This window comes from Artemia franciscana, chromosome 8, assembly GCF_032884065.1.
Source record: "Artemia franciscana chromosome 8, ASM3288406v1, whole genome shotgun sequence".
Lineage (NCBI taxonomy): Eukaryota > Metazoa > Arthropoda > Branchiopoda > Anostraca > Artemiidae > Artemia > Artemia franciscana.
The window spans coordinates 16,580,172-16,605,885 of NC_088870.1; the positions used below are offsets into that span (position 1 = coordinate 16,580,172).

The 25,714-nt window shown below is 34.4% G+C and overlaps 1 protein-coding gene and 1 long non-coding RNA gene across 3 annotated transcripts in view; one reads left to right on the top strand and one right to left on the bottom strand.

The window, feature by feature from the left end:
* The window catches only part of LOC136030057 (uncharacterized), a 210,676-nt gene that overhangs the window by 156,820 nt on the left and 28,142 nt on the right, over window positions 1-25,714 (bottom strand). The gene's annotated exons all lie outside the window — the stretch shown is intronic.
* LOC136029813 (uncharacterized) lies at window positions 9,214-24,741 on the top strand. Of its 2 annotated transcripts, none has more exons than XM_065708273.1 (4): window positions 9,214-9,471; window positions 14,402-14,571; window positions 22,990-23,117; window positions 24,423-24,741. In XM_065708273.1, the coding sequence occupies exons 1-4, from the start codon at window positions 9,383-9,385 to the stop codon at window positions 24,639-24,641; spliced, it is 606 nt and encodes a 201-aa protein (XP_065564345.1). In that variant the 5' UTR covers window positions 9,214-9,382; the 3' UTR covers window positions 24,642-24,741. The 2 variants fall into 2 exon arrangements, with proteins under 2 accessions (XP_065564345.1, XP_065564344.1); XM_065708272.1 differs by having other exon boundaries at window positions 9,221-9,471; window positions 22,951-23,117.

Genomic DNA, 25,714 nt, shown 5'->3' on the forward strand with positions numbered 1-25,714 from the left:
ATATATATATATGTATTATATATATATATATATATATACATATATATATATATGTATATAAATAGTATATATATATATATATATATATATATATATACACATATATATATATATATATATATATATATATATATATATATATATATATATATATATATATATATATATAAGTCAACGTACAACCTTATCGTAGGATTTAAATTAATAAGGAACCACAAGAAAATTTACGAATTAGTTATAGTTGTCTTAAGTTTCTTTTCTAAAGATTAAATCTTTTGAATAAGCTCGCTTGCAACATTAATGAAATATCCCTGGAAGAAAGCGAAGACAAACGAGCACAAGCCCCAAAATTAGCGGCTACCAAAAAATCACTCAGCTGGGCATCTGTGTTATACCCATTTTGTATTTGGCCCTGGGTTTCATCCATGCTGCTACATGACCAACGAGGAAAGGGACTCACCAGTTAGATAAATTACCACGAAAAATTTTTGGATTCCCAAATGGCTACAAATGGCCAAAGATAAATTGTTAATTTATATTTATCTATTATCAAAGTTTTTCTAGAGACTAACTTTGGATTTTGAAATGTTATAGAAACTAGTATTTCAAGTTATTTGTTTGTGTGCGAATTTTTGGTATAATATTTTTATGATATCCCGCGTTTTAATGTTTCAACATAAGAGGGCAAGTTTACTATCATCTTACGGTACAGCTTTTATCCGTTTACTGAGTTACATTTTTGGAATATGCTTCTCATTTATTGTAGATTGAAAACACTGTGGAAGGGCTTGAATCCATTCAAAAATAGGAAAACTTTCTGATTTTTAAGCAAGTTTAGTTCATTCTCGAAAATAAAGTCTAGCTAGTATCTAATTTGTCTAATTCTAATTAAAAGTAAATAAAATGTCTAATTAATATCTGTGTGAATAGATAGATCACAAACTAATGAACCCAACAAAATGTTGGTTTTCAGTCAGTTCCATAAGCCGATTCTACAGCTCAGACATATCGCTTCCACGGCCCAGAATTAAGGATTTCTGGGCAGTTCAACGTCCCAATAATGGGACTAATTATAAGATGATACCAACAATATGAACATTTTTAAGTGCAAAATGTTCACTTTTTTGAACATTTCAAAATGTTCAATATGAGCAATATTTGCTGCAAAGCTGTATTGTTGCAGCACTCAAGAAAATCAGCATTTCTTGTAGGTGTCTTGATCGCTTTTTTCCACCTTATGCTTACAGGGCTGCCACATGATGTAAAATTATGAATTTAGTCCCATTATTGGGTCGTGGAACTGCCCAGAAAGCCTTAATTCTGGGCCGTGGAAGCGATATGTCTGAGCTGTAGAATTGGCTTACGGAACTTACGGAAAATCAGCATTTCCCCTGTGTATCTTTATGACGATATAAAAGTTGTTGAAGATGGCTTGACAAGTTATTGATATGTTTTTTCTCAGGAACTGGAAGATGTTGGATTCTCAAATCGTGGTAAAATGAGAGGATCATCACGTGCTCATGGAGGTGATAGAGGTTGCGGAGGACGTGGAGGCTGTGGAATGATGGTGTTAGTGGTAGCTCCACAGGCTATAATTTTGGTGATTAGGTCATATATCGACGGAACTTCGAATACTTGGGCCTATGAAATTGTACAACTGTCAAGGAGAAAACCACCAGTTGAGGTAATGTCCTCAAGGACTTCAAGAGATGTTTCAGTTGTCATGTCAGAAGAGTTAATTCAAGCTTGTGTTGAAGGTAGAGGTCGTGGTGGAGGTCAAGGACTTCCTGGGTGGTGAAGACTTTCACTGGGTGGTGGTCAAGGATTTTCCAGAGATGATCATGGAATGTCTAGAAAACGACGAAGCGAATGCTAGTTGTATTGTGAATGTAGTTAATAGGTATGTTCCTTTCTCGCTTTTATTTGTTCTTATATACATTTTTATATCCTACTTCAAAGTATCGAGAGCTTCCGGCATTGGCTTAGCCATAATAGCTTCGAAAAAATATAGAGAAAGACATCACTTATTTTGGCTGTTTTTAGGTATTATTACTTTTTATTATCTTTTTTCTTTTCTTTATTATTATTATTAGGGCCCAAAAGGTATGGATTTTGGGGTCCAATACCGATATATTGGTATTGCACCGATACGATACCGATAGGATTTGTCGATAAATTTCCATCCGAAAACACCAAAAAACTGCCCATTCTCTGCCCACATTCACAGGTTTCTCCCTGGTCTGTTACACATCAATGAACATCCTCAGAAAATTCACCCTGGATTCCAAAAATTAGGTCATTTAGGTCAATTTTTTGTTTTTCGTTATCTTTTAGTATCAAGAGTTTCCTAGCTCACAAGCGAAATGCCGAATATTAACGGAAGTGACAAATAAGAAAAAAATTAATCAAAGGAGTCTAGTTACATAAACAGTTACATAGTCAAACTACATACATGAACAAGAAGGTATAGTCACATAAACACAAACACGTGAAAATCTGATTGAATGAAGCATAAGATATCCAAAAACCAAATTTCAATAGGGAGATTTAGAATTTTAATTATTCACATATTAATGTGAAAACTTTACATTCTTAGGATATGTGGTCTCTTATCGACGAATTTATGCTAGGCACACTGGAACCATAGGGTTGCAGCTTGAGTTTTAAGTTTGGAGGAGGGATTTAAAGAATGTGTTCACTGTGGTTACTTTTTACTGACGCATTACCAAAACACTTGTTATGACACGTGTTCAATCCACGTGTCGCATTGATGGTAGTAAAAAAGGCTCCCTCCTGCTGCAACTAGTACTACAGTATAAGTCAAGGGCGCTGTCAAGAAGGTAGTTAAGTCAAGAGGGTAGAATGCTGTTGACATTGGGAAATATGCCACATCTCCATTGCGAAAAAATATGACACCTTAGCACCCAACCCCACTTATTGAAGGAAGTTTTTATGATATTCTTTTCTAGGTCCATCCCTATGGGTGTCCTTGGGTCTTGAACTAGGCCTACGTTGTGAGCTAGGGTTCAATATAGACTTGTGTAGAGTATGCCCTTCCAAGGTCAATTAAATTCGTCTAAAATAGTAAATGAAGGTGGCCTTTGATACTTGTTGGGTTCCTGGAGAAAAGGGCTTGTAAAACTTATTGTTTGCCAAAGTAATGTCTGATTTTTAAACATATAATGTGATTCTTTTTCTTTGGAGAGCGGGGGATCCAGCTAGGGCTTTCTATGCTTGCCCTGTTCCTTCAAGACATTGTCGAACTGTTCAAAGACATACTTTTGTAAATCCTAATCTTAAAACTTAAATCACAGCTTGGAGTGAAATAAGGATTTTTGATCCTGTTGAAGGATGCCTTATACAAGTTCTTACCTAGAACAGTTAATTTGATAGATGTGCAGCTGGACAAAGTGACAGTATCACGGTCAGATTGGCTCTTTACTTAATAACTAACGAAATTGGCCCAGGGAATCATAAGCCTTAACGCTTATGTTTCTCTGTGTCTGTCTGGGTTCTCTGTGTTGTTTTTGGGTTCTAATGACTCAACGTGAGACGACAGTTTTACTGTCATTGAATAGCTGAAATTCAGTTTTGTTCAGCTACAGAATTCTATTTTTGAAATTTGCTTTATAAATTTTCTCTTTTTTTTATAGAAAATTTTGGAAGAAGTGTGAAGCCTTCTTACAGTTTTTTAGGGACCTTGGTAGTCAAGAAGTGTTGTTAATCAGGTTACTTGTGTACTTACTAATAACATCCTCAGTGATTTAAAAAGAGTTAATGGTTACTTTGTACGTTACAATTTCAAGAACTTGCTTATAAATAAGGAAATTAAATAAGTGGCTAAAATAATCTAAAATGAAAATAAAACTGAAGTGGAAAGAAGAAACAAACTACATTTAAGGGTTTTCTCTTTTATAACATTATTAAGTTGAAAATTCCCAAGACTTTTAAAATTGATATCGATATAGCCAATATTAAACTGTGAATCACGTTCTACTAGCTCTTTTTAATATCTTTTTTATTACGATGATTTTTGTTCTTATTATTTTTTGGATCGTATGATAAATTAAAACATACAATTCTTAATAAAAATCATTTTCAGTAAAACACCAACGACATTCTGGTCTTTCGAAGGCATTACGAGCGTAAACCCTACTCTGTTCATGGTAGTTTCTGTTCGTTTTAAATTTGAACTGATAATATATAGTAATTTCTGTTCGTCTTTGGTTTAATTCATTTATTGACAGTGATTTATGTTCATTTTACGCTTCAATTTTTGTTTGAATTTATTTCTGCTCGTCTTTACTTTAATTTAAAGCCACATAATTGTAATGCTTGTCTATGACCCAAGACGAAAAAGGAGCAAAATGCTTGCGGTACAAAGTTTACCCTACCTCAAATTGAAATCGGGATCTACATATCTTAATCCTAGTGCTCTCTCATCTGGGAAATTTGACCTTATTTGGAATTATGTTTGAGACGATATGTCATTGGTCAAATTTACAAGAAAAAATGAACTAATCACAGGTGGCTAAAATTCTGAAATGTTTTACCGCCTGGAGGCTTTGGTTTTTGGATTTGGTACTATTTTAGGCTTTTTTGAACCCAACAAGAAAGCGTAGTTGATAATTTTTGATTTTACTGAATAAATGAAACATCCTAGAACGGATGTTCCGGTGCAAACATCCTAAACATCCTTGCAACGGTGACGACCTCATTCCTTGGGAAGATGCAGCGATACCAGTAAATGATGTTGTTTTTGAAAGGAACCCCTCCATGGAAACAATTACAAAGTATTTACTTCTAAATCTTTTCTTGAGTTATATTGAAGGGGGAACAGGGGCATATTAGGTTAGACAAGCGTGCGGCTCCTGGACGTGGGTAGGGGGTGGAAAATGAAAATGAACTCTGAATTATTTTAAAACTTTGAATGGTCTATGCTAGTGTTCATTTCTAGATTTATTGTATTCTTTCATGGGGTGAAGGGAATCAGATTGCTAAATTTAATTAGCTGCCTTTTAAGTTTCTTCAAATTGGGATCCTTATTCAAGTATCCCCTTTAAGCTATGTTAAGGTCTTTCTACGCATTTCTTCCCCTAAATAATCAAAACTAAAAATTTTTAATGTTGATTTTTCATATTTCTCAATGAAATCTTATCTTTCACACTTTCCCCCTTGCAACACCGGTGCAACTGTTTACAAAACGTCTGTAATGGATATGGAAATTTTAAACTTTCCTTAAAATTAATCAAGTCGTATGGGTTACGGTGAAATTTCGCACTAGTTCTCTTTTGTCAGTGATTTTAGAGAAATGATATATGTGGGTCTGTTAGGATTAATCTATTGATGCTGTTGCAATCCTTTTTTGTATCATTTTACACGAATAAAATTAACTGTTATCACAATCGACTTTGTTATCAATCAGCTCTAGCTTTTTCCTTGTTTCTTCTGTAATTCAGACTATTTTGGTAAATGTCTCTCTTTTTTAACTGCGGCTTTTCCAAAGAATTTCTCCTTGCTTAAGTTATATTCGCTAATTATGTGGGTGTTTTCATAAGCACACCCACTTCTGGAGAGGCCGTCCTTGTTCCTTTTTTTTATTTGATTATATATATTTTTTTTCTTCATCGCTTTCTTTTTTGTTTCTTCCTTATCCTCTTTTTGTTACTGAAAATGTGGTTCGATTTCACATTCTAGAGCTACGAAGAAAGAAAGGCTAAGGTGGGCTACCATTTAACTCAACCACCATAACTCGACAACCAAACACCTCAACCAAGCAACTCAGCCAGCCTGAATTCAAACGCAAAACAACTTAAGGACCATCAACTCAACCCCACGACATAACTCAGATCTGTTTCAATTTTTTGTCTCGTGAGGGATTTTTTAGTATATTACTTTAAATATGAGAAAAAAAATGAAATGTTGCAGTTGGAACCCCTTTTCTGCAGATAAAAATGTAAGTCAAACAAGAAAAACCCTAGAGAGCAAAATGCCTTTTTTTTGCATTTGTCGTTTTGCATATGTCATTTTTCTTAAAATCCGTAGCAACTGTAAATGTTTTTATATTCTAAAATTATGTAAGCTTCAATCTGACCACACGCACTGGGGTACACACACAAATTGTATGAAAGGGATGATATATTACTAAAGTCAAAATGTTCTTCCTGGAGAAGAACGTTTTGACATTTTGACTTGGGATCTGTAGAAAGTTCATGAAAAATACATTTTTGGGGGCGAGTTAAAGTTTAGTAATTATGCTTTTAGAGCGCTTTATGTGAACATTTTAAAATGAAATGCTGGTCAAGGACCTGAAATTATATTAGGAGAATTGTTAACAAGTTCAAACAACAATATGTATAATAATAAAGGAAAAAAAAAAGTATTGTTAACTGATTAGCCTTGTATATGAGACTTTCATTACTTTTCTCTCCATCTGAACTGAAAAAAACTGCCATCGGAGCTGAAAAAATTACATTCTCCCATCCTACTGAAAAAATTACTGGAAAATAAGTTTTGCCCCGTGATCGGTTGACACATTGAATAGATTGCCGGCAGAGGTAATCTCGGAAAATCCTTCCCTTGACGCTTTCAAGAGAAGGTATAACTAATTCCTTAGTTTTGGAAAATGGGGTAATTACCAGGACCTGGCAAATCATCATTTGTGATATTGCCGTGAAACCTGTAAGAAAAAAAATATACAAAAAGGAAAATTGAATATTCCATTGTGCCGTGGTGGCGCAGTGGGTTTAACCTTACCTTGATAATGCGGAGATTGATCCAGGTTGTATCAACACACTGCAGGGCCGATGCACGGTCCTTATTAGTCAAGAAGCGCCATTAAGTCCATTACTTACTTTTTTTATTAATTTTTTTTACTTTTAATTCAATTACTTTCTTACTTTTACTTTTAATCCGATTGCTTACTTACTTTTACTTACGATTATTTACATAGTTCACATATCTACAAGTCGTAGCTTGTTTTTTCTCTTTCTCTCTTTCACATATGTTTTAAAAAGATGTTTCAGTATATCCAGCCCAGAGACTAACAAATATGCCTTTTGTCCCTCCATCCATAAAATGAACCCATGCTCTTAACTCTGTCGACAAGAAAAGACCACAATGACCAGTGTCACTCTCCTCAAGAATATGAAAAATAATATGCTTAACATGTTTCAACTAAAAATAGCAATACTATTTTGAAAGAAACCGAGCAAATTGTCACCTCTCCCCCGCCCTGAAAATCCATGCGAAAACCATAGGGAGCAGGCAAATGAAATCTCGCATTTTTCTTGGATTTCCGAAATAGAGTACGTTCAGGCCTTAATAAGTAAATACGAAGGAATTTACCAAATAAAGAAAATTGCACATCGCTTCTGGCGTTGATCCAAAGATTCCTTGATGGCCAGCCAGAACTATATTTGCTGAATGTGCAATGCCGGTGACATGTTTTATATACTCGTGTATATTTATCTTCTTGCCGTATTGAAAGTTACCTATGTTTAATTGTTATTGAACATTATTTTATTGGCAGAAATTTGTTTGAAGGGGAGGAGGATGAAATTCAAAAGAACTAAGAGATCTAGTGCAATGTATGATAGTTACAGGCAGAGTCGTATATAGGATTCTTTTTGTGGGGGAGGCTACAAAATAATTATTTTCTCGGGAGGGGGTGGTAAAAACGCTTCAAAACTCGTTTATATTCATTTAGTTATGTTTCCCGACTCGCACGAATATTTTTTGGGGGGGGGAGGGAGTCCTAAACCCCTAGCCCCCTTCCTCCAATACTGCCTTGATTGTAGGACATACCGGAAAAACTCTCCGAATTTTAAGGTTTTAGAGAAGGGTTTAAACCAAGACATTTTTTTGTTCTTTGAGATCGAAGACCAGTGTAACAAAATATTTTATATTTTCATTTCACATTTTGCTTTATTAAGCAAAGTTTCTAAAACTGGAAATAAAATATGGCCTAATCAGCTTAGTATGAAGGAACGTTTGCTTGTAGGAGGGAGGGTTAATTGCAGGAGGAGGGGTTGGACCAATACTGAGGTGTTTAAAAACCCTCGCTTGAGCGGTCATATGCTGATCCATAAGAAACCATTGAATCAATTTAAACTAAGAAAATATGTTGGTTTCTTGTCCTCTTTTCTTCCTTACGTTAGCGGCAACCATTTAAATCCCCAAACTGGTCTTACGTCATTATTCCGTTTCAGCGCCACCATAAAGAATGGTTCTGTTAATCCTTCTTTCTCATCTTTATCAGCAAATGCACGATTTTGAACCGTATCCAGATTATGAGATACTTACAAAAGAGGAAAGTTCAGTTTGTCTCTGCACTTAAAATTATATGAACGCCATCTAGGTTTAATTGATAAAATCCTAAAATAAATGTTAAAATATAATAAAGTTATAGTTCCATTCATTTGTTGTTTTTTTTTCGTTTTCTTTTTTTCAGCGGGCTAAAAATAAAATCCCTACTGCTGAAAAGCCACAACATCCATGTTTGTGGGAATTCTAATTTTTATTTTAGCCTATGTGCTATGTACTTAGCCATAGATATTTTATTAGCCAGAATAAACGATTTAAAAATTCTATTACATTTGTGAAATCTTAAGTTGGATCTAAAGATATTTTGAACTTTACTTAAGATCCTTTTTAACTGAAGAGAATGAAACTTGAGGCTTCTGTTGATGGATATCAATATAGCCAATATTAAACTGTGAATCAAGTTCTACTAGTTTTCATTTAGTAATCTTGTTTATTACGATGATTTTCGTTCTTATTGTTTTGTGGATAATTTGATAAATTAAAATATACAATTCTTAATAAAAATAATTTTCAGTAAAACACAAAGGACATTTTGGTCTGTAAAAGGCATAACGAGTGTTAACCTACTTTCGTTCAAGGTAGTTTCTGTTCGTTTAAATGTGAACTGACAATTTATAGTACTTTCTGTTCGTCTTTGGTTTAATTCATTTATTGACAGTGATTTATGCTCGTTTTATGCTTCAGTTTTTGTTTGAATTTATTTTTGCTCGTCTTTAGTTTAATTTAAAACTATACAATTGCAATACTTGTCTGTGACACATTACCAAAAAGGAGCGTAAATGCTTGCAAAAAGAAATTTACCTTAGCTTGGGAACGAAATCGAGACCTTCAAATTAGCATTACAGCGCTTTCCCATCTGAGCTATTACAGCTTAATAAATTTGTTCGAGATGTAATGTTATTAATCAAATTTTACAAGAAAAAATGAACCAATCACAGGTGGCTAAAATTCCAAAATGTTTTACCGCCCGGAGGTATTGGTTTTAGAATTCAGTACTATTTTTAGCTTTTAGAACCCAACTAGGAAAGTATACATAATTGGTGATTATAGTGAATAAATGAAGATTCATAGAGATCCAGCTATATTAAAGACTCTGGCATCATTTGCAGACATTTCCAATGGTGACTCCAGGGCAAAGATTAGAAGGTATTTATGTCTAAATCTTTTGTCGGGTTATATTGAAGGGGGAGCAGGGGCGTACTAGTTTATACAAGCTCGCGGCTCTTGGACAAGGGTAGGGGAATGAATTCCAAATTATTTTAAAACTTAAGAAAGAGCGATCTCTGCTAGTGTTCATTTCTAGATTTGTTTTATTCTTTCATGGGGTGAAGGGAATCAGGTTGCTAAATGTAATAAGCTGTAAAAATGTAATTTCAGGAGGGGACTAAAATTTCTTGTGTCCTTTGAAAGCGACAAAAAAAGCAGGCGGATTACTAGACCTCCCGTAGGCTATGTCTCTTTTCTTCCCAAAGAGGTACGATTTGTGATATAGATTTGGTTTGGCTATGTTGCAAAATCCAACAAATTTTCCTTTAAAGATAAAATTAAACAACCAAAGACACTGGGGAAATTTTCGTCATGAAAGTCATGAAATTTCCTTATTGCTTGCATATACTATTTGTTTGTAGGGAATTTACGGAACATTATTTGAAGGGGTTATTTTCTACAAAGAACAGTTTTTGAAGAATGGAATGTCGTCGGAGGACATTTTGCAGAACGGGGAGGAGAAGAATTTCCAGGTATGATTTGAGTAAACGGTCAGAAATTGAATTGAAATAGAAGTTTGTTTTTCAACTGAAAGCAACGGCCAAAAATAAAACCTAAAATCAGAGGAAATTATTCTGTATATGAGAGGTGCAGCCCCCTCCTCAATCCCTTAATGCAATTCTAAAGTTTGATTTTCGGTCCCAACTTTTGAAGAACCGCCATGGAAAGTCCAGAGCTGTTGAATTTGAATGGGAGTCCTTTTTGGAGATTTTAAGACTTTAGCGTAACCAGCGACTGATTAAGGAAGGGACAGGTCTCCTCCTATACAGAATAACTTCTCTTGGCTTAAAGTCTTAATTAGCCTCCTCTCCTCCAGTCACAAAACTTTAATTTTTATTTAAAGCATTCTTATGAAATAACACAAGCAAGCCAAAATGAATGAATAACTGAAAAGGCCGAGTGATTGAATTGACGGTATTATGAAAATAAAATAAATAAAATGAAAGGAAAATTAATCAAAATCTTAAACATCATATACTAAAAATAATTTATAAATCAATTGAGTCAGTTCCAATATGTTTTTTTATTTGGTTGGATATCGAGAAAAGCTCTATTAAGACAGTATTATTTCCGATTATCAAGGGTCTATATTAAAACTGATGTAATCCATCGCTGCCAAAAAATGTAGAAACTGTTGCCACAGTAACAAGACTTCAAGTGATTGGTCCAAAGTGCTTCCAAGGTTTAAAGTCATTTTTGACGTGTAGATTCAATTTTCAGAAATTATAACAGAAGTATTTATTTTTCAACGTCTGGGAAATACCTAATTTATGCAATCACACCAAAGAATTCATGCAAAGCGAAAATAGCTATTTTCTTGCCTTTCAGCCAATATAGATAAAATATTTGGTGCTAATTAACTATGCTAAGAGCCGGGAGAATGCCAAAAGAAGAAAATAAAGAAGTAATTGAAAAATCACCCCACTTGAACAGGAAAGTATTGCTAAAACTGTACTTTTAATATTCCTTAAAACTATTTGAAAATGCTATTTTTTCTGTCTCGACTCCCCCTCTGAGGATAAATATGCTTTTATAAATTTTAGTTTTTAGATCTGCCTTTTCTCTTTTCTAAACCATTCAAAAAGGTTTTCTTAGGTCAAAATTCCTTAGTTCTTATAAAGTTATTCTGATTAAGTATTGTTGGTTACATAGAAATATTTCAAAAATCCATTTTAATGCTATATAATACATTGTCTCATCTTGTTTTTTTTTTCTAATGTATCTTATATTTTCTTATAATTTACTATATCATACAGTATATGCGTAATATGTTTTACTTTTATCTGGTCAAATTTGAATACCTCTTGAGTTTTACTTGAACTACCGAGTGGGTAAGGACGATCATCCTACCTAAGGACGATTATTATTGATAAATTAGGCACTGTTGTCGTCGCATATTAGATGTAACATCTGAGTAGACACTGATAAGAAGGGGAAGAGGACAAGAAGGCGGTCCCTTGTATTTAATTTAAAATGAGAATAAATAAAATTTGTGATCACTTGCAGTTTAAAAATGAAACTAATAGATATAAATATAATACATGAAAATTGGTTTTTTGAGCACATCTTGAGTTTTCGAGTATATTCCAAATTTTTTTCTCACTTTTTTTGTCAAATATGGGTTACTATTTCTGAACAACAGGAGTTAAATCCTTTACCCTTTATCAGTTATTGTATTGCAACAAGATGTTCAGTAATTTCTTAGACCTTATTATTAATTAAAGTAAATAAAAATACATAGGCAGTAACAAATCAATTAAGTCAGTGCACGCTGACAAAAAGGGTGACGTTAATGAATAAAAAATAATAAAATTTCTACATCTGCTTCGGGAAGTTAATTGCAAGAGGAAGAAGGATAAGGGAAAGTAAAAAATAATATGATAAACGGAAAAGGTGGAAAAAATTAGAACCAGTCAAAGGTAATTTGATACTATTAAGTACGAAAAGTTTTGATGAATGACTGCTTAATGTATGAGTAAGATTCTTAATTTCGAATTCGCGTCTGGAAGCCCTTACTAACGGCCGAAAAAGTGAAAGAAGAAAAAGACTAAACAGGGAAAATAACAAAGAAAATGAGAACATTTGAGATTAAATACTTTTCAATACTATTAAGTTTAAAAAGTTGAATGAGCTGTTTTTTTTTATATTCTTCCAGAAATGCGTTGATTTCTCAAATCAGTATTGATATCCTCGACCATAGCTCAATGCTGATTTAAAAGCCTAATTTAACCCAAAATTCAAAAACTCCTGTTATCTATCTATCTGTGGCCACAGGAACCACAGATCTTCCTTGAATGGGATGGCAAAGGTAAAAAGTAAAGATGTAAAGGAAGCTGGAACTTAATGGGTGAGGTTAAACAGTGCCAATATGAATTGATTGGAGTGGAGGGAATGTTGTGCGACTATGTTGGCCTCATACACCCTCGTGCTGAAGTAATTTGATTGATATCCTCCACAAAAAAGTACTTTCCAGGAGCTAATTATAAGGAGACTGGTGAAATAGGACATTAAATTGAACGTATGATACGATTCATCTGTAATGCAATAGAGCTAAAGCTGAAATTTCTATTGAAGTAATTATTGATTAGTATTTCCCCTTTCCAAAATGTTTAAAGTTTGAAGACAGTCTGCAGAAAACAAACCTAGGTTAGCTTTGAATATCTTTGCAGAATAATTAGCTCAGTTGACTTTAAGCCAGTAGTGCTACTGGGGACATGATAGGGCTTTTTTACCATCCCTTGACAAACATGCAACAATTTTGTCATATTAGGTGTCAATTACCACAGGCCAGCTGATATTTTTTTTTTCATTTCAACGACACTAGTGCCAGTTTCAAGTTTAATCAGTTTTTTATACTCTTTGACAAGGACTACAAAAGAGAATATTTATTGGAGAAATGCTGTGCATCTGACTTGATACCAGCTGCAAAGGGTTACATAATGGTGCAAAAAAAACTCTTGGAAAGTTACGACCTATTGCTCTTAAACATTGGGGCTGGATTGTAATAACGAGATTAGATGTAGTCATTGAGCCCACTTTTTAAAGAAAAATTACATTTTGAAAAATCAGATCAGTGATAAAAACTATTGGTGGTGGCAATCCTGCTGAGGACCTCTCTTATTCTAAGACTTCTTCCTTATGTCTACTGCTGCTACTACTATTAAATACTCATTGCAGCACCAAGCCACCAGATTCTAACACAACTGCGCCCGCTCCTCCATCCTAATCTATTCAAAGTCTAATTCTTTGCACCCTTCCGAAAAGTTCCCATTTCCAGCAAATCTCTACGACGTCCTCCCACCCCAACTGCGGACAGATTCCTTTAAAAGGACTATCTTCAGGGATCTGTCATCCTTCATTCGCAGAACGTGCCCCAGCCATCTACACCTTTCTCTCACTATAGCCCTAGAAGGCGAGACTGAACCGTATTTTTCTACTTTAAGTAAACCCTCGAAACTACTATAGCAACCAATACTGGTCAACCTAGAATATATATAATACCAACTTGCTAATGTCTCAAACCAAGGTAAATATCATTGATTTTTTTTTTATTCGGCAATTCACTGGCTAGGGGAATATTCCATAGGATAAATTTGGTCCTGGTTCCATAAACTGTATAACAATTGTTTGCTTCATTTTAATTTCGTTTATAGTTGCAGTTTCCCTATTGAAAGACGATGGACATATACTGCCACGTACATGTTCACACTAGTAAACATTAATAAACTCAAATAGACATTAGTAAAGGCAGTGGTCCCTTGTTCCATTACAAATTCATTGTTAAATTCCTCTTAAAACAATTTTCCCTTTAAATTCTTTCGACATGCCGTTATGAATCGTGTTTCCATGTTGGTGTTGGTATTTTGGCAAATCCGTGGCTTCGTGAAAACCTCACCCCAAGGCATCTCCCTCCTCGCGAATGGCTCTCGCGACAAGTAGTTCAACCGGTGCCAAAAACTCAACCGACACCAGCACTACTTACGCAAGTATTTTTGTTGCCTTGTTTGCTAATATTTTTAATTCTTTCTACACTTGTCAGCAATTGTATGTATCTATTTGCTTTACTTCATTATTCTGTTTGTTTGTTTTGCTTTTTAAAGTTTTTTCCTTTAATTTGAACTTAAAGTTTTTTTTAAATCTTTTAATTTGGCTGTGAAATTTCGAGCAGTATATTAGTTTGCATGACTGTGATTTTTATGTATTTATTGCCTTATATTTTATGATGACAAGAACTACCGCTGTTCGGCATGACCCTGTAAGGCCTTTGATAATAAAATATATTATTGTTTATCGTTGTATCCTTTTTTAGATTCAAACAGGAAGTCAAGATTCCGTCAACCATCTTGATCTTGGTTGGCTTGCTTATGTTGAATGTCGTCTGTCCAATTCGTGTAGAGAAGGGAAAGATGGTTTGGCCAAAATTAAACCCCCCAACATTTAGAGGCCTCTGGCTGGAACCCAATAAATATCTTTATCCTGGTAAGTAAGCAAGCTATAATATACAGATAATTAACACTATATGTGTAAAAACTGATAAAAAAAGTGACTTGCAATTGCATTTAAATAATTTTTCGCATCATGTACTTTATGTGCAACAAATTGGATTTTCCTATGCTTCAAATTCAAAATTCTGTCAAGTTTATGGTGACATTTGGAAGTTAGGCAATTTATATGTTTTAACGGCTTCTAATGAGTAATTTTAAAATTAGTATGTTTTATATATTCAAAATAAGGATCAATAACAAATCTTGTTGCTGTGTTTGCTGCAACTGAAACCTTTTAGGGTTTTGTATTCTATAGTAATTTCTATTTTGGGGGATCTTTTGACTCGTTAAGTACACCTAATAAAGGGGATGACCAAGGATGATCCCAGGAACAGGAGGGATCAGTTTTAGTACATGAATTTATGAATAATTCCATTTTTATGCTAAAATATCTGAGGTTTATTGGACTTATGTAATGGATCAATTTTAGAACTCTATTGAATGTACACCTTAGACTTTAAATAAGTTGGTATTGGAGGTATACTATTTTGAGATCTTGCTCATTATTTTATGTATCTTTCGGCTAATTCTTTTGCAATCAATAATTCTTCTTTTCAATGTTTTTTAACCTTCTAGGAACAATAGTGAATCTTCAAATAATTCAATTTGTAATTTTTCCATAAATGAAATATGTCGCATATGTGATAACAATTAAAAAACATTTACGCTCGAATTATAGGATAGGAAATTACTGGTGAATTCAAAATTAATTCTTTATCAGTATCTTAAGTTTTTCAAACTATAATTAGGCCTATTTGTTCTGACAGGATATTGTTCCAAGAACGGTGTAAGGCGGGCTGAAAGGATTCAATGTGTTATTATTTAATTTCCCTGAGATAATTCATAGGAAAAGGGTAAACTTTGGAGAGGGTTCATTCGACTGGAGATCAAAAGTTATAGTACTCTTTTTTGAATTTTTTCTGATCCAAATTTTGAGATAACCATTTTGTTCAAACCACTCCAAAGCTAAAACAACTATAACTCAGGGGACGGCATTTCCCCCCTGTATAGACAGTCCTGGATTAATATTAACGCATCAAGTTTTTAATTGGTAAAGGAGAGGGTTTTTAATTCCGAATCTCCAAAAAAACATTAGTATGAAGTGGAAATTCTAAGAAAATGCTGAGACAGAAAATGAAGCCAGCCATAAACATTATATGCTTTTTCGTTCTCAAAAGAGAATGTCAGCAGCATTTTAGGAAGGGTTGAGTGTGTTAAGTATAAACGTACAAGGTATGATGAAGAATAATTGGTGGGCAACTAGCCAACCATTCCCTCCTCCTTTTCTTTTTTTTTCATTTTGTTCAGGCTAGTCAAAAGGTCTAATAGCTGTTCCCCTAGAGATGCCCTGTCCCTCACAGCCCTGGGCAGGGATTGTAAATCATTCAATTTGTTCTCTCTTTAAATGCAGAATTTATCATTCAGATAAAGGGAAATTTTTGATTCGGAGTTTAATCAAAAATGCCTTGGGTATCAACTTGAAACTTTTCAGAATGTAGAGGGGCTCTCTAAGCTAAATCAAAAGGCACTATGTGCATGGAGTTTATCAAAAAGATGGATCAGCAATATGCTAAGAATGGCTGAGTGTATTATGCTGAAACGCTCAAAACATGCCGAGGAGGATGTTTTAAAGTTTTATTTACTGTCTTTTTGGATTTAAAATTTTTAGGCTCTAAAGTTTTTTTGGACACTAAAGGTCAAACATGCCCACATTTCTCTTTAGGAAATACTCTAATTTAACAACGGTCAATCTGCATAATTTACAACCCTTGGCGCGAGGGCTACGGGGGTTCTGTGTGCCTTGAGACATAGCTACTGGCAGTTTCAACTAAAACTGAATTGCTTACAACCGTATAAAAATTGCACAAACACAAACTATAATTCTTTATGCTGTTAAACAGACCCGTGAAAATTAGAAAAATGAGCGCTGATACTGTGTTGTGTGGCAATAATCTGGTTCCAGCTTTTTCCAGCAGAAAACTAAACTTTTTCCAGCAGAAAAATGTCATTATAATTGAAACTAAACTTGACCAGAAATAATTATCAAAGAACAAATGAACTCCGAATTGAAAAAAAAATTAAAATAATCGATTGCTGCAAACATAGAATTAACAAATACTAACATTGATGAGTAAATAAATCTCAAAACAAAGAAAAATTAAATTGAATATACAAATCAAAGTTAAAAAGAACAAAAATTACCGCAAATAGAAGTACTGCCATTTTCCACCTTCCCTAATCGTAATTAATTAAAAAAAAACAAGTTTTTTTTAGCTGAAAGCAAGGAACAACATTAAAACTTAAAACGAACAGGAATTACTTTGTATATGAAAGGGGCTGCTTCTTCATCAACGCCCCGCTTTTTACGCAAAACTTTGACTCTTTCTCTCAACTCTGCTTTTTAAAACAGTGAAAAACTTTAGCGTAAAGAGCGGGGCGTTGATGAGGAAGTAGCCCCTTTCATATACGAAGTAATTTCTGTTCGTTTTAAGTTTTAATGTCGCTCCTTACTTTCAGCTAAAAAAAAACTTTTTTTTTTATTTAATTTATGAACGTTTTTGAATCAATGCATGTTTTGATTTCGGCTCTCTGCAGAGGAATAATTAAAACGAAATTTGCAAGTTTATTTCTTTAGCTAAATGACTTTCTCATAGTTTTGATCGAATGATTTTGATAAAAAGAGGAACGGGGTAGGAAGCCTAGTTGCCCTGAGATTTTTTGGTTACTTAAAAAGGCAACTAGAACTTTTAATTTTTTACGAATGTTTTTATTAGTAAAAGATAAACGTAACTTATAAATTAGCTTACGGAACAAACTTTTGTAATCTCGTGTTTTTATTACATATATGAGGGGTTCACCCCCTCGTCAGTACCTCGCTCTTTACACTAAAGGTTAAATTTGTCCCGATTCATTAAGAATGACCCCTGAATCACAAAAGCTGTAGAATAAATTGTTGAAATCACTAAAAATACTTTAGCGTAAAGGGTGAGGTATTAGGAGGAGGTGAGCCCCTCATTTGCGTAATAATTTCTGATTGTTTTAACTTTCAATGCTGCCCCTTACTTTCAGTTGAAAAAAGTTTCATATTTATTTTTTCATTGTTTTTTTTTTAAATAATGCTAGAAAATCCTAGGCTCCCTTCATGGAAATTTTCTTCCCCCATGACAAATTCCTCGATAGAAAGTTCTCCCAGCATATTCCCCTCTTGTAAACCCCTCTCCCCAAACAAAAAATCCCCCCGAAAACGTCTGTACACTTCACAATAACCATTACTATACGTAAGCACTGGTCAAATTTGTAACTTGTAGCCCCTCCCACGGGGACTGTGGGGGAGTAAGTCGTCCCCAAAGACATAGTTATAAGGTTTTTTGACTATCTTGAATAAAATGGCTATCTCAGTATTTCGTTCCCTTCACTTTGGGAAAATAATTAGCGTGGGAGGGGGCCTAGGTGCCCTCCAATTTTTTTGGTCACTTAAAAAGTGCGCTAGAACTTTTCATTTCCGTTAGATTGAGTCCTCTCGCAACTTTCTAGGACCACTGGGTCGATACGATCACCCCTGGGGAAAAAAACACAAACAAATAAACACATCCGTGATCTGCCTTCTGGCAAAAAGTACAAAATTCCACATTTTTGTAGATAGGAGCTTGAAACTGCTATAGTAGGGTTCTCTGATACGCTGAATCTGATGATGTAATTTTTGTTAAGACTCTATGACTTTTAGGGGGTATTTCCCCCTGTTTTCTAAAATAAGGCAAATTTTCTCATGCTCACAAGTTCTGATGGGTAATATTAAACTTGATGAAACTTATATATCTAAAATCAGCATTAAAATGCAATCCTTTTTATGTAGCTATTGGTATCAAAATTCCATCTTTTAGAGTTTTGGTAACTATTGAGCCGGGTCGCTCCTTACCACAGCTAAACTATGTAAGTTTAGCGACCAGCTAAACCTACTGGTCGCTAAACTCTAAAGCTTGTTGCGCGATTTGCGTTTTACTGAAAATGAAAAAGATTACAATTATTTTCTTTTGTATTTGCAATGTTAAAGAATAAAATAGAAAATACAGCGGAATCAAATTTTCAATTACTGAGTTTCCAGGAGCTTGTTTCATTACTGGAAATATCCAGTTTATTTTCACTTTTTTTCCGTCATCTTAATTATTATAGGGGTTTTATTTTTATTCATCATTGATATTAAAAAACAAAAGTATAGGGATCTAGATGTGTGTAGTTTTCAATTAAACACGAACAAAGTAATAGGCTTAGAATTTTGCGGCTGGAAAAGGGAAAAGAGTAGGAACAAACTCTTCTTTACAATAATTTTCGTTCATTTAATTTTTACTTTTTGACTCAAAATGTATTTAAGTGTGTCAGAACGGCTGAGTGTCGTTCCTGAGTTATGCCTTTTGAAGACTCTACTCTTTGCGAATTCCTCTTTCTAATCATTTTTGTTTATTTTAGGGTTGACTTTATTATTCAATTTAATTTTCACTTATTTTTAGATTTGGTTATTCATCTATGTTAGTGTGTGTTATTTATGTGTCAGTAATGATTGTTTATTCTAATTTCTGTTTGTTTAAGTTTCAAGAATTCTTTAATTATAATATCTGGGCGCTTTGAGTTTTTAAATATTATAGTCAGTTGTTTCTACAAATCATAACTTTAGTATGGATCTTTGGTTTTATTTGAAAAGCTTCTTCTTTATAGCCTACTTGATTTATTAATTGATTTCACAAAACACGAAAACGTGGTGAAACTAATCGTTAATAGTTTCTCATCAGTGTTTAGGCAAAATATTCTATGTGAGGTCTGATTAGAAATCTGGTGCAGTGGCTTTAATGTATAATTTTTTTATTATTTAAAACTTTGCAGTCTTAGGTGGTCTTGGTCATTCGCTTAAAGGGTTTATTGGGCTGAAAATTTAAAAATATTGTGCACTACTCTTTTCAATGGCCCAAACTGATTGAGGGGGGCCTTTAATCTAACTTTTTCTGTAACGAATAGGGCATTTTGAGGAAGGAAAATAGAGGATTGGAAACTATTGATTTTTTCGTCCCTAATCAAATTTGGAACTTCTACCCAAAGTCCTAGAACCATTCCCCCCTGTTTCTGAATGAATAGTTATCAATAGAAGTTTCAATCGAATAAGAAAAATACCTTGTGTAAGTTTTTATGGCACTTGGTACTAGCCAAGTGACATATAGCAGTCGCAAATTCTGTCGGTCTGTCGGTCCCGGTTTTGCTACTTTAGGCACTTCCAGGTAAGCTAGGACGATCAAATTTGACAGGCGTATCAGGAACCGGACCAGATTAAATTAGAAATAGTCGTTTTCCCGATTTGACCATCTGGGTGGATGGAGTGGGGGGCCCGTTAATTCGGAAAAATAGAAAAATGAAGTGTTTTTATCTTACGAACGGTTGATCAGATCTTATTGAAATTTGATGTTTGGAAGAATATAGTGTCTCAGAGCTGTTATTTTAAATCCCGACCGGATCCGGATCGGGATGGAACTTGGTGGAAAAAGTAAGCACAAGTCCTAGATACATGATTGACATAACTGGAACGGATCTGCTCTCTTTGGGGTAGTGGGGAGGGGTCAATTCTGAAAATTAGAAAAAATGAGGTATTTTTAACTTAAGAACGGGTGATCAGATCTCAATGAAATTTGATATTTAGAAGGATATCGTGTCTCAAAGCTCTTATTTTAAATCCCGACTGGATCTGGTGACATTGGGGGGAGTTTGGGGGGAGGGACCTAAAACCGCGGAAAACGCTTAGATTGGAGGGATCGGGATGAAACTTGGTGGGAAAAATAAGCAGAAGTCTTAGATACTCGATTTACATAATTGCATTGGACCCGCTCCATTGGGGGGGGGGGGGGTAGTTCTGAAAAATTAGAAAAAATGAAGTATTTTTATCTTACGAAGGAGTGATGGGATCGTCATGAAACTTCATATTTAGAAGGACCTCGTAACCCAGATCTTTTTTTTTAAATCTCAACCGGATCCACCGTCATTGGAATGGGGGCCAGTTGGGGGGAGGGCCGGAAATCTTAGAAAATACTTAAAGCGGAGAGATCAGGATGAAACCGGATGGGAAGAATGACAACCTGTCTAAGATACGTGACTGACATAACCAGACCGGATCTGCTCTCTTTGGTGGAGTTTGGGGGGGGGGGTATAATTTGGAAAAATGAAGCATTTTTAACTTACGAAAGGGTGACCAGATCTTAATGAAATTTGATATTTAAAAGGATCTTGTGCTTTCAAGCTCTAATTTTAAATTCCGACCAGATCCTGTGACATTGGGGGGAGTTGGAGGGGGAAACCGGATTTCTTGGAAAACGTGAAAATTGGGGTAATTTTATCTTTCGAATAGCCGATCAGATCTTAATGAAATTTCATATTTAGAAGAAATTCATGTCTCAGAGCTCTTATTTCAAATCCCGACCAGATCTTTTGACATTGGGGGGAGTTGGAGGGGGAAATCTTGGAAAACACTTGGAGTCGAGGAATCGGGATGAAGCTTGGTGGATAGAATAACCAAATGTTGTTCATACGTGATTGACGTAACCGTACTGGATTCGCTCTCTTTGGGGGAGTTGGGGGGGAAGGGTTCAGTGATTTGGTAAGTTTGGTGCTTCTGGACATGCTAGGATGATGAAAATTGGTAGGCGTGTCAGGGAGCTGCACAAATTGACTTGATAAAGTCGTTTTCCCAGATTCAACCATCTGCGGGGCTAAAGGAAGAGGAAAAACTAAAAAAAATGATGTATTTATAATTTACGAGTGGGCGATAGGATCTTAACGAATTTTGACATTTAGAAGGACATCGTGACCCAGAGCCCTTATTTTAAATCCTGACCAGCATTAAGCCTCTAATTTTCCTTTTAAATCAATCTATTGATTCTTAGAATTTTGTTAGAGCTCATACCATATGATCTTTTGGCTCTTAGCTCTTCTTGCCTCGTCACAAGTGCCATATGAGCTCTTGTATAAGGTTTAAAGGGATCAAGGAGTGGATACCCCCCACCCACAGCTTGTATTTTTCCTACAACCTACACCACAGCTTGTGTTTGTAATCTACAAGTGGGTTCAAAAACACTGGGATCCATCCTCTTAATCCAGGAGTTTTCACAGATGAGGATTTTTTGGTAGAGGACGTCCTCCGGAAGAATCAAGAGTTAACGCCTGATTGTGTGGATGATTCCTTGAATGAAGTCATCACAGAAGTAGACCAATACGAAGTCATGACTGAACAAAACTTAGAATCCTCTGCCCAACTTGGAAAAGTTCATATTCGGCCTAACACACAAATTGATGTGTCTATACAAGAGATTTGTCCTCTACCCGGATGTAGTGGTTGGGCTGATGAACCAAGAAAAGGAGAGAGACAAAAGCAACATTCTCAGATCTTGACTTCAACACCGATGAAAATCCTGCTGCAAGAAAAAAAAAGAAAGCGAGAAGAAAAAGAAAACATTATCAAGGAAAAACTAAAAAGGAAAGAAGAAAAGAACCAAAGAACTAAGCGAGTAAAAAAAGAACTTAATGGGAAAAAGGCTGCTATTATTGAAAGACAAATACAAAAGGTGAAGCAAAGGAAAAAGAGCAGAAAACTTTTTGAATTTGACTCCGACACTTCGATTGATGAGGAAAACATTTGTGAAGACGAATCAGAAAGTGAGCTTTTTTTTTGACAAATATGGGTAAAGAAACCTGTTTCTATTGCGAAGACACAGGGAAAGATGGAGAAATGTGGTATCGGTGCACTTCTTGTGCATTATGGACACATCAAGAATGTTCTGGATGGGACACTCCTGACGGGTATTTATGTGACATGTGCTCCAGAAAGTGAAATTGTTTTTAAGTTCTTAAAGCTCATAAGCTAAATATATTGGCGCTTTAATTTTGTAAGCCATTTTTAGCATGGAAAGATGTTTTTTTCAAGTAATTGGCTTCTAATTGTGTCGATACTTTCAATTTAATTTTTGTAAGTTCCTAAATAAGGAATTATGTGACAATATAAATATAATGATTTCAGTGTAATATGTTTATGTCTTTGAAATTTCTCATATTTTTTAATTTACAGCCATTTAGTAGAACATGACATTACCGACTGCCATTACCCTATGATAGGGGTTAATACTAGTCAAAGCTGATTTTGCAAAAACATTCATAATACCAATAGGTAAGCTTGATTAAGGCTCAATTTAAGTATGCAATAAGTAAAATATACTATGTTAGCGATTTGACATGATTTCGTTTGAATTTTATTTTTATGCTAATTTTTATTCATATTTTACCTTAGGTGAACGCCATTACCCCAGTCTCCCCTACTTTGTTTCAGACTGCGGAATCACGAAGTTAAAGACGATTGGAAATGGAAGAAAAGACAAAGTAGACGTCAATTCCATGGAGGGTATGCTGGAATTGCATAAATTTCCAGAAGTTGAAGAGGCTAGCCTTCCATGGATCGTAAGAACTAATTTTTCGAGTTTACGTAACAAACTATTATATTCTTATATTTTTATAATGTATATGATAGGGGTTTGTCCCCTCGCTAATACCTCACTCTTTACACTAAAGCTTAAATTTTGTCCCAACTCTTTAAGAATGACCCCTGAACCAGAAAGGCCATAAATTAAATATTTGTAAATTCCTAAGAATACTTTAGCGTAAAGAGCGAGGTATTTAGGAGGAAATGAATTCCTCATATGCGTAATAATATCTGTTCGTTTTAAGTTTTAATGCTGGTCCTTCCTTTCAGTTGAAAAACCTTTTTCATATTTATTTTTTCACTGTCTTTTTTATAAATAAAGTGCCATGTTAAAGCTATAAGTAGAATATTATCGCGGAATTTAGGGATTATCCGTAAACTAAAACATTTATTTCCTTGTTTGACTCTTTGCCACAATTCTACTTTTAAAACAATTAAAAGATTTAGCGTAATGAGCGAGGGATTGCGGAGGAGACAACCCATTTCATATACGATGTAATTTCTGTTCGTTTTAAGTTTTAATGTCGCTCCTTACTTTCAGTTAAAAAACTAGTTTTTTTATGTAATAACAAGTCAAAAACGAAAGTGAAGAGCAATAAAAAATTGGAATAAAAGATATGAGACAATGATATATACAAGCCCGTGTTTTTGTTTTTCATATGCTGTGAAGCCCCATAGCTTTCAACATGAAATCAAAATTGCAAAAGATGTTCCCTGTAAATGCTTTATCATTTACATTAAATTATCACGATAAAGCTACGATGTGAGCAATCCCAGATAAAGATATGAAAATTTGGCTTGTAGGATTTTTAACGTAATGAAAATTTAACGTAATGATTTTTAACGTAATGAAATTTGCGCCATAGAAATAAAAACACGGTTACTCCTCATTTATATCTTAATCTTTTTACTTCTCATGCCCATTATGTTCAGTACACTACTCCTTGTCCTGGAATCTTCAATTACCTTGATCCTATTGTTGGTCTTTCCATTTGGATATCCTCAAGGATCTGTGTTTATCTTGAAAGAATTCAGATTCTTTTCCCTGTGCCTTTAGTTCCTCCATGAAGTGATTATGTCACTACTCAATCAGTGTTGAAAAAACAAGCATCTATAAATTGGAAAAGAATATTTTTGTCAGGTTATTGTAAAATCTGAAATTCACGCATTGAAACTTCGCGAATATTTCTTAAGTAGCTATTTTCATTAACAGTTTCAAGCATTCTTGTAGACGAATATTGCTTTGTTAAATATCATAAAACTTCTTGAATCAATTTTTTTAGGGTTACTGTTACGAGGCAAAGAATGAACATCAGCGAAGAGATATTCCCGATAACAACATTGACAGTGAGGTCGTCGAAAATGTGGATCAGAAGCCAAGTCCCATGTCAACAGCTGTGACTTACTTAAAGGGAGTCTCTTTGGGTCTTTACGAGGCAACTACAGCCGTTACTCCAATTGCTATGCAATGCATGTCTAGTGAAGAAAGACCCAAATACTAGTGAACAGAGTGAATGATCGAAGAGGGGGCAGCCCCGTCCATATTTTTCTTGTTTTTTCCTATTTTATTAATATAAGGAATCAAAAGATATAGATAACAAACTTTGTGTTTAACGTTCAGGTTTAGTATTTATATAGAATAGTTTTGCGTTGGGTGTAAGGAAAGCAACCAACTTAAGATTTTGGTGCATTGGATGTTGGATGTAAAAAAAGCGGTGTCAAATTTAATAGTCTCACAAGACGGCATGTGTGCAACATGCAAAGATCATTAAAAAAAAATTATATTATTTCGGGTTCTGTTTTTGTATTTTGTTTTTAGTTTTTTTTTGTGTGTGTATTTATTTAGAAGAATATTGCATTGAAACTTTTTTTTTGAATTGCCCAGGTACTTCACTTGCTAAAATGCACCTCAAAATCATCTTTTGGGTTAAAATTAAAATTTGATATATACTTTGAAAATACATACAATTACTGAAGATTCTTGTATACCTAAATAATAATGAGTAAAATGATAAGTAGGTGGCATTAGAATAAATATTAGAATAAAACTTTCTGGGGACGGCAAATCAACTAAATCAGAATTAAGATTATCTCTGCTTACATTATTTAGAGTACATTATTTAAAATTTAGGGATATCAGTATGTGCTAGGCATGTATGTGTAATTTTTGTTCATGTGATGATTTTATCTTTTCGCTTTGTAAAAAAAGCGATCCACAATAGAGGCGATCTAGGAACTCTGTTCTTTTTTACACTTTTTCTCTCTTTTTAAAACTTGGCTTAAAAAAATCTATATAATTTTTCGCGTTTGATTTTCTTTGGTCTTGCCAATAGTAACGTGATAGCTAGCTTTTTTTTATTTTGGTTCAAAGTTCTTCTTTTAGAATTCAGGGATTACACTATGTGCTAGGCCTATATTTCTTTTTTTTGTAGAATAATAATTTTTTTTTCTTTGCCCTATGATAAAAAGCGCTCCAGAATATACGACGTGATTTTCATTCATTCGGATTGCCAGTAAAATAAAACTTTAAAATCTTGAGATAGTAAAAGAGACAAATTTCATTTGGTTAGCTTGC

Coding starts and splice junctions, on each gene's coding strand:
- LOC136029813 (XM_065708272.1), top strand. CDS start 9,383: ATGAAGATTCATAGAGATCCAGCTATATTAAAGACTCTGGCATCATTT. Junction 14,572..22,950: donor CAATAAATATCTTTATCCTG/GTAAGTAAGCAA, acceptor ATTTTACCTTAG/GTGAACGCCATTACCCCAGT. Junction 23,118..24,422: donor AGGCTAGCCTTCCATGGATC/GTAAGAACTAAT, acceptor CAATTTTTTTAG/GGTTACTGTTACGAGGCAAA.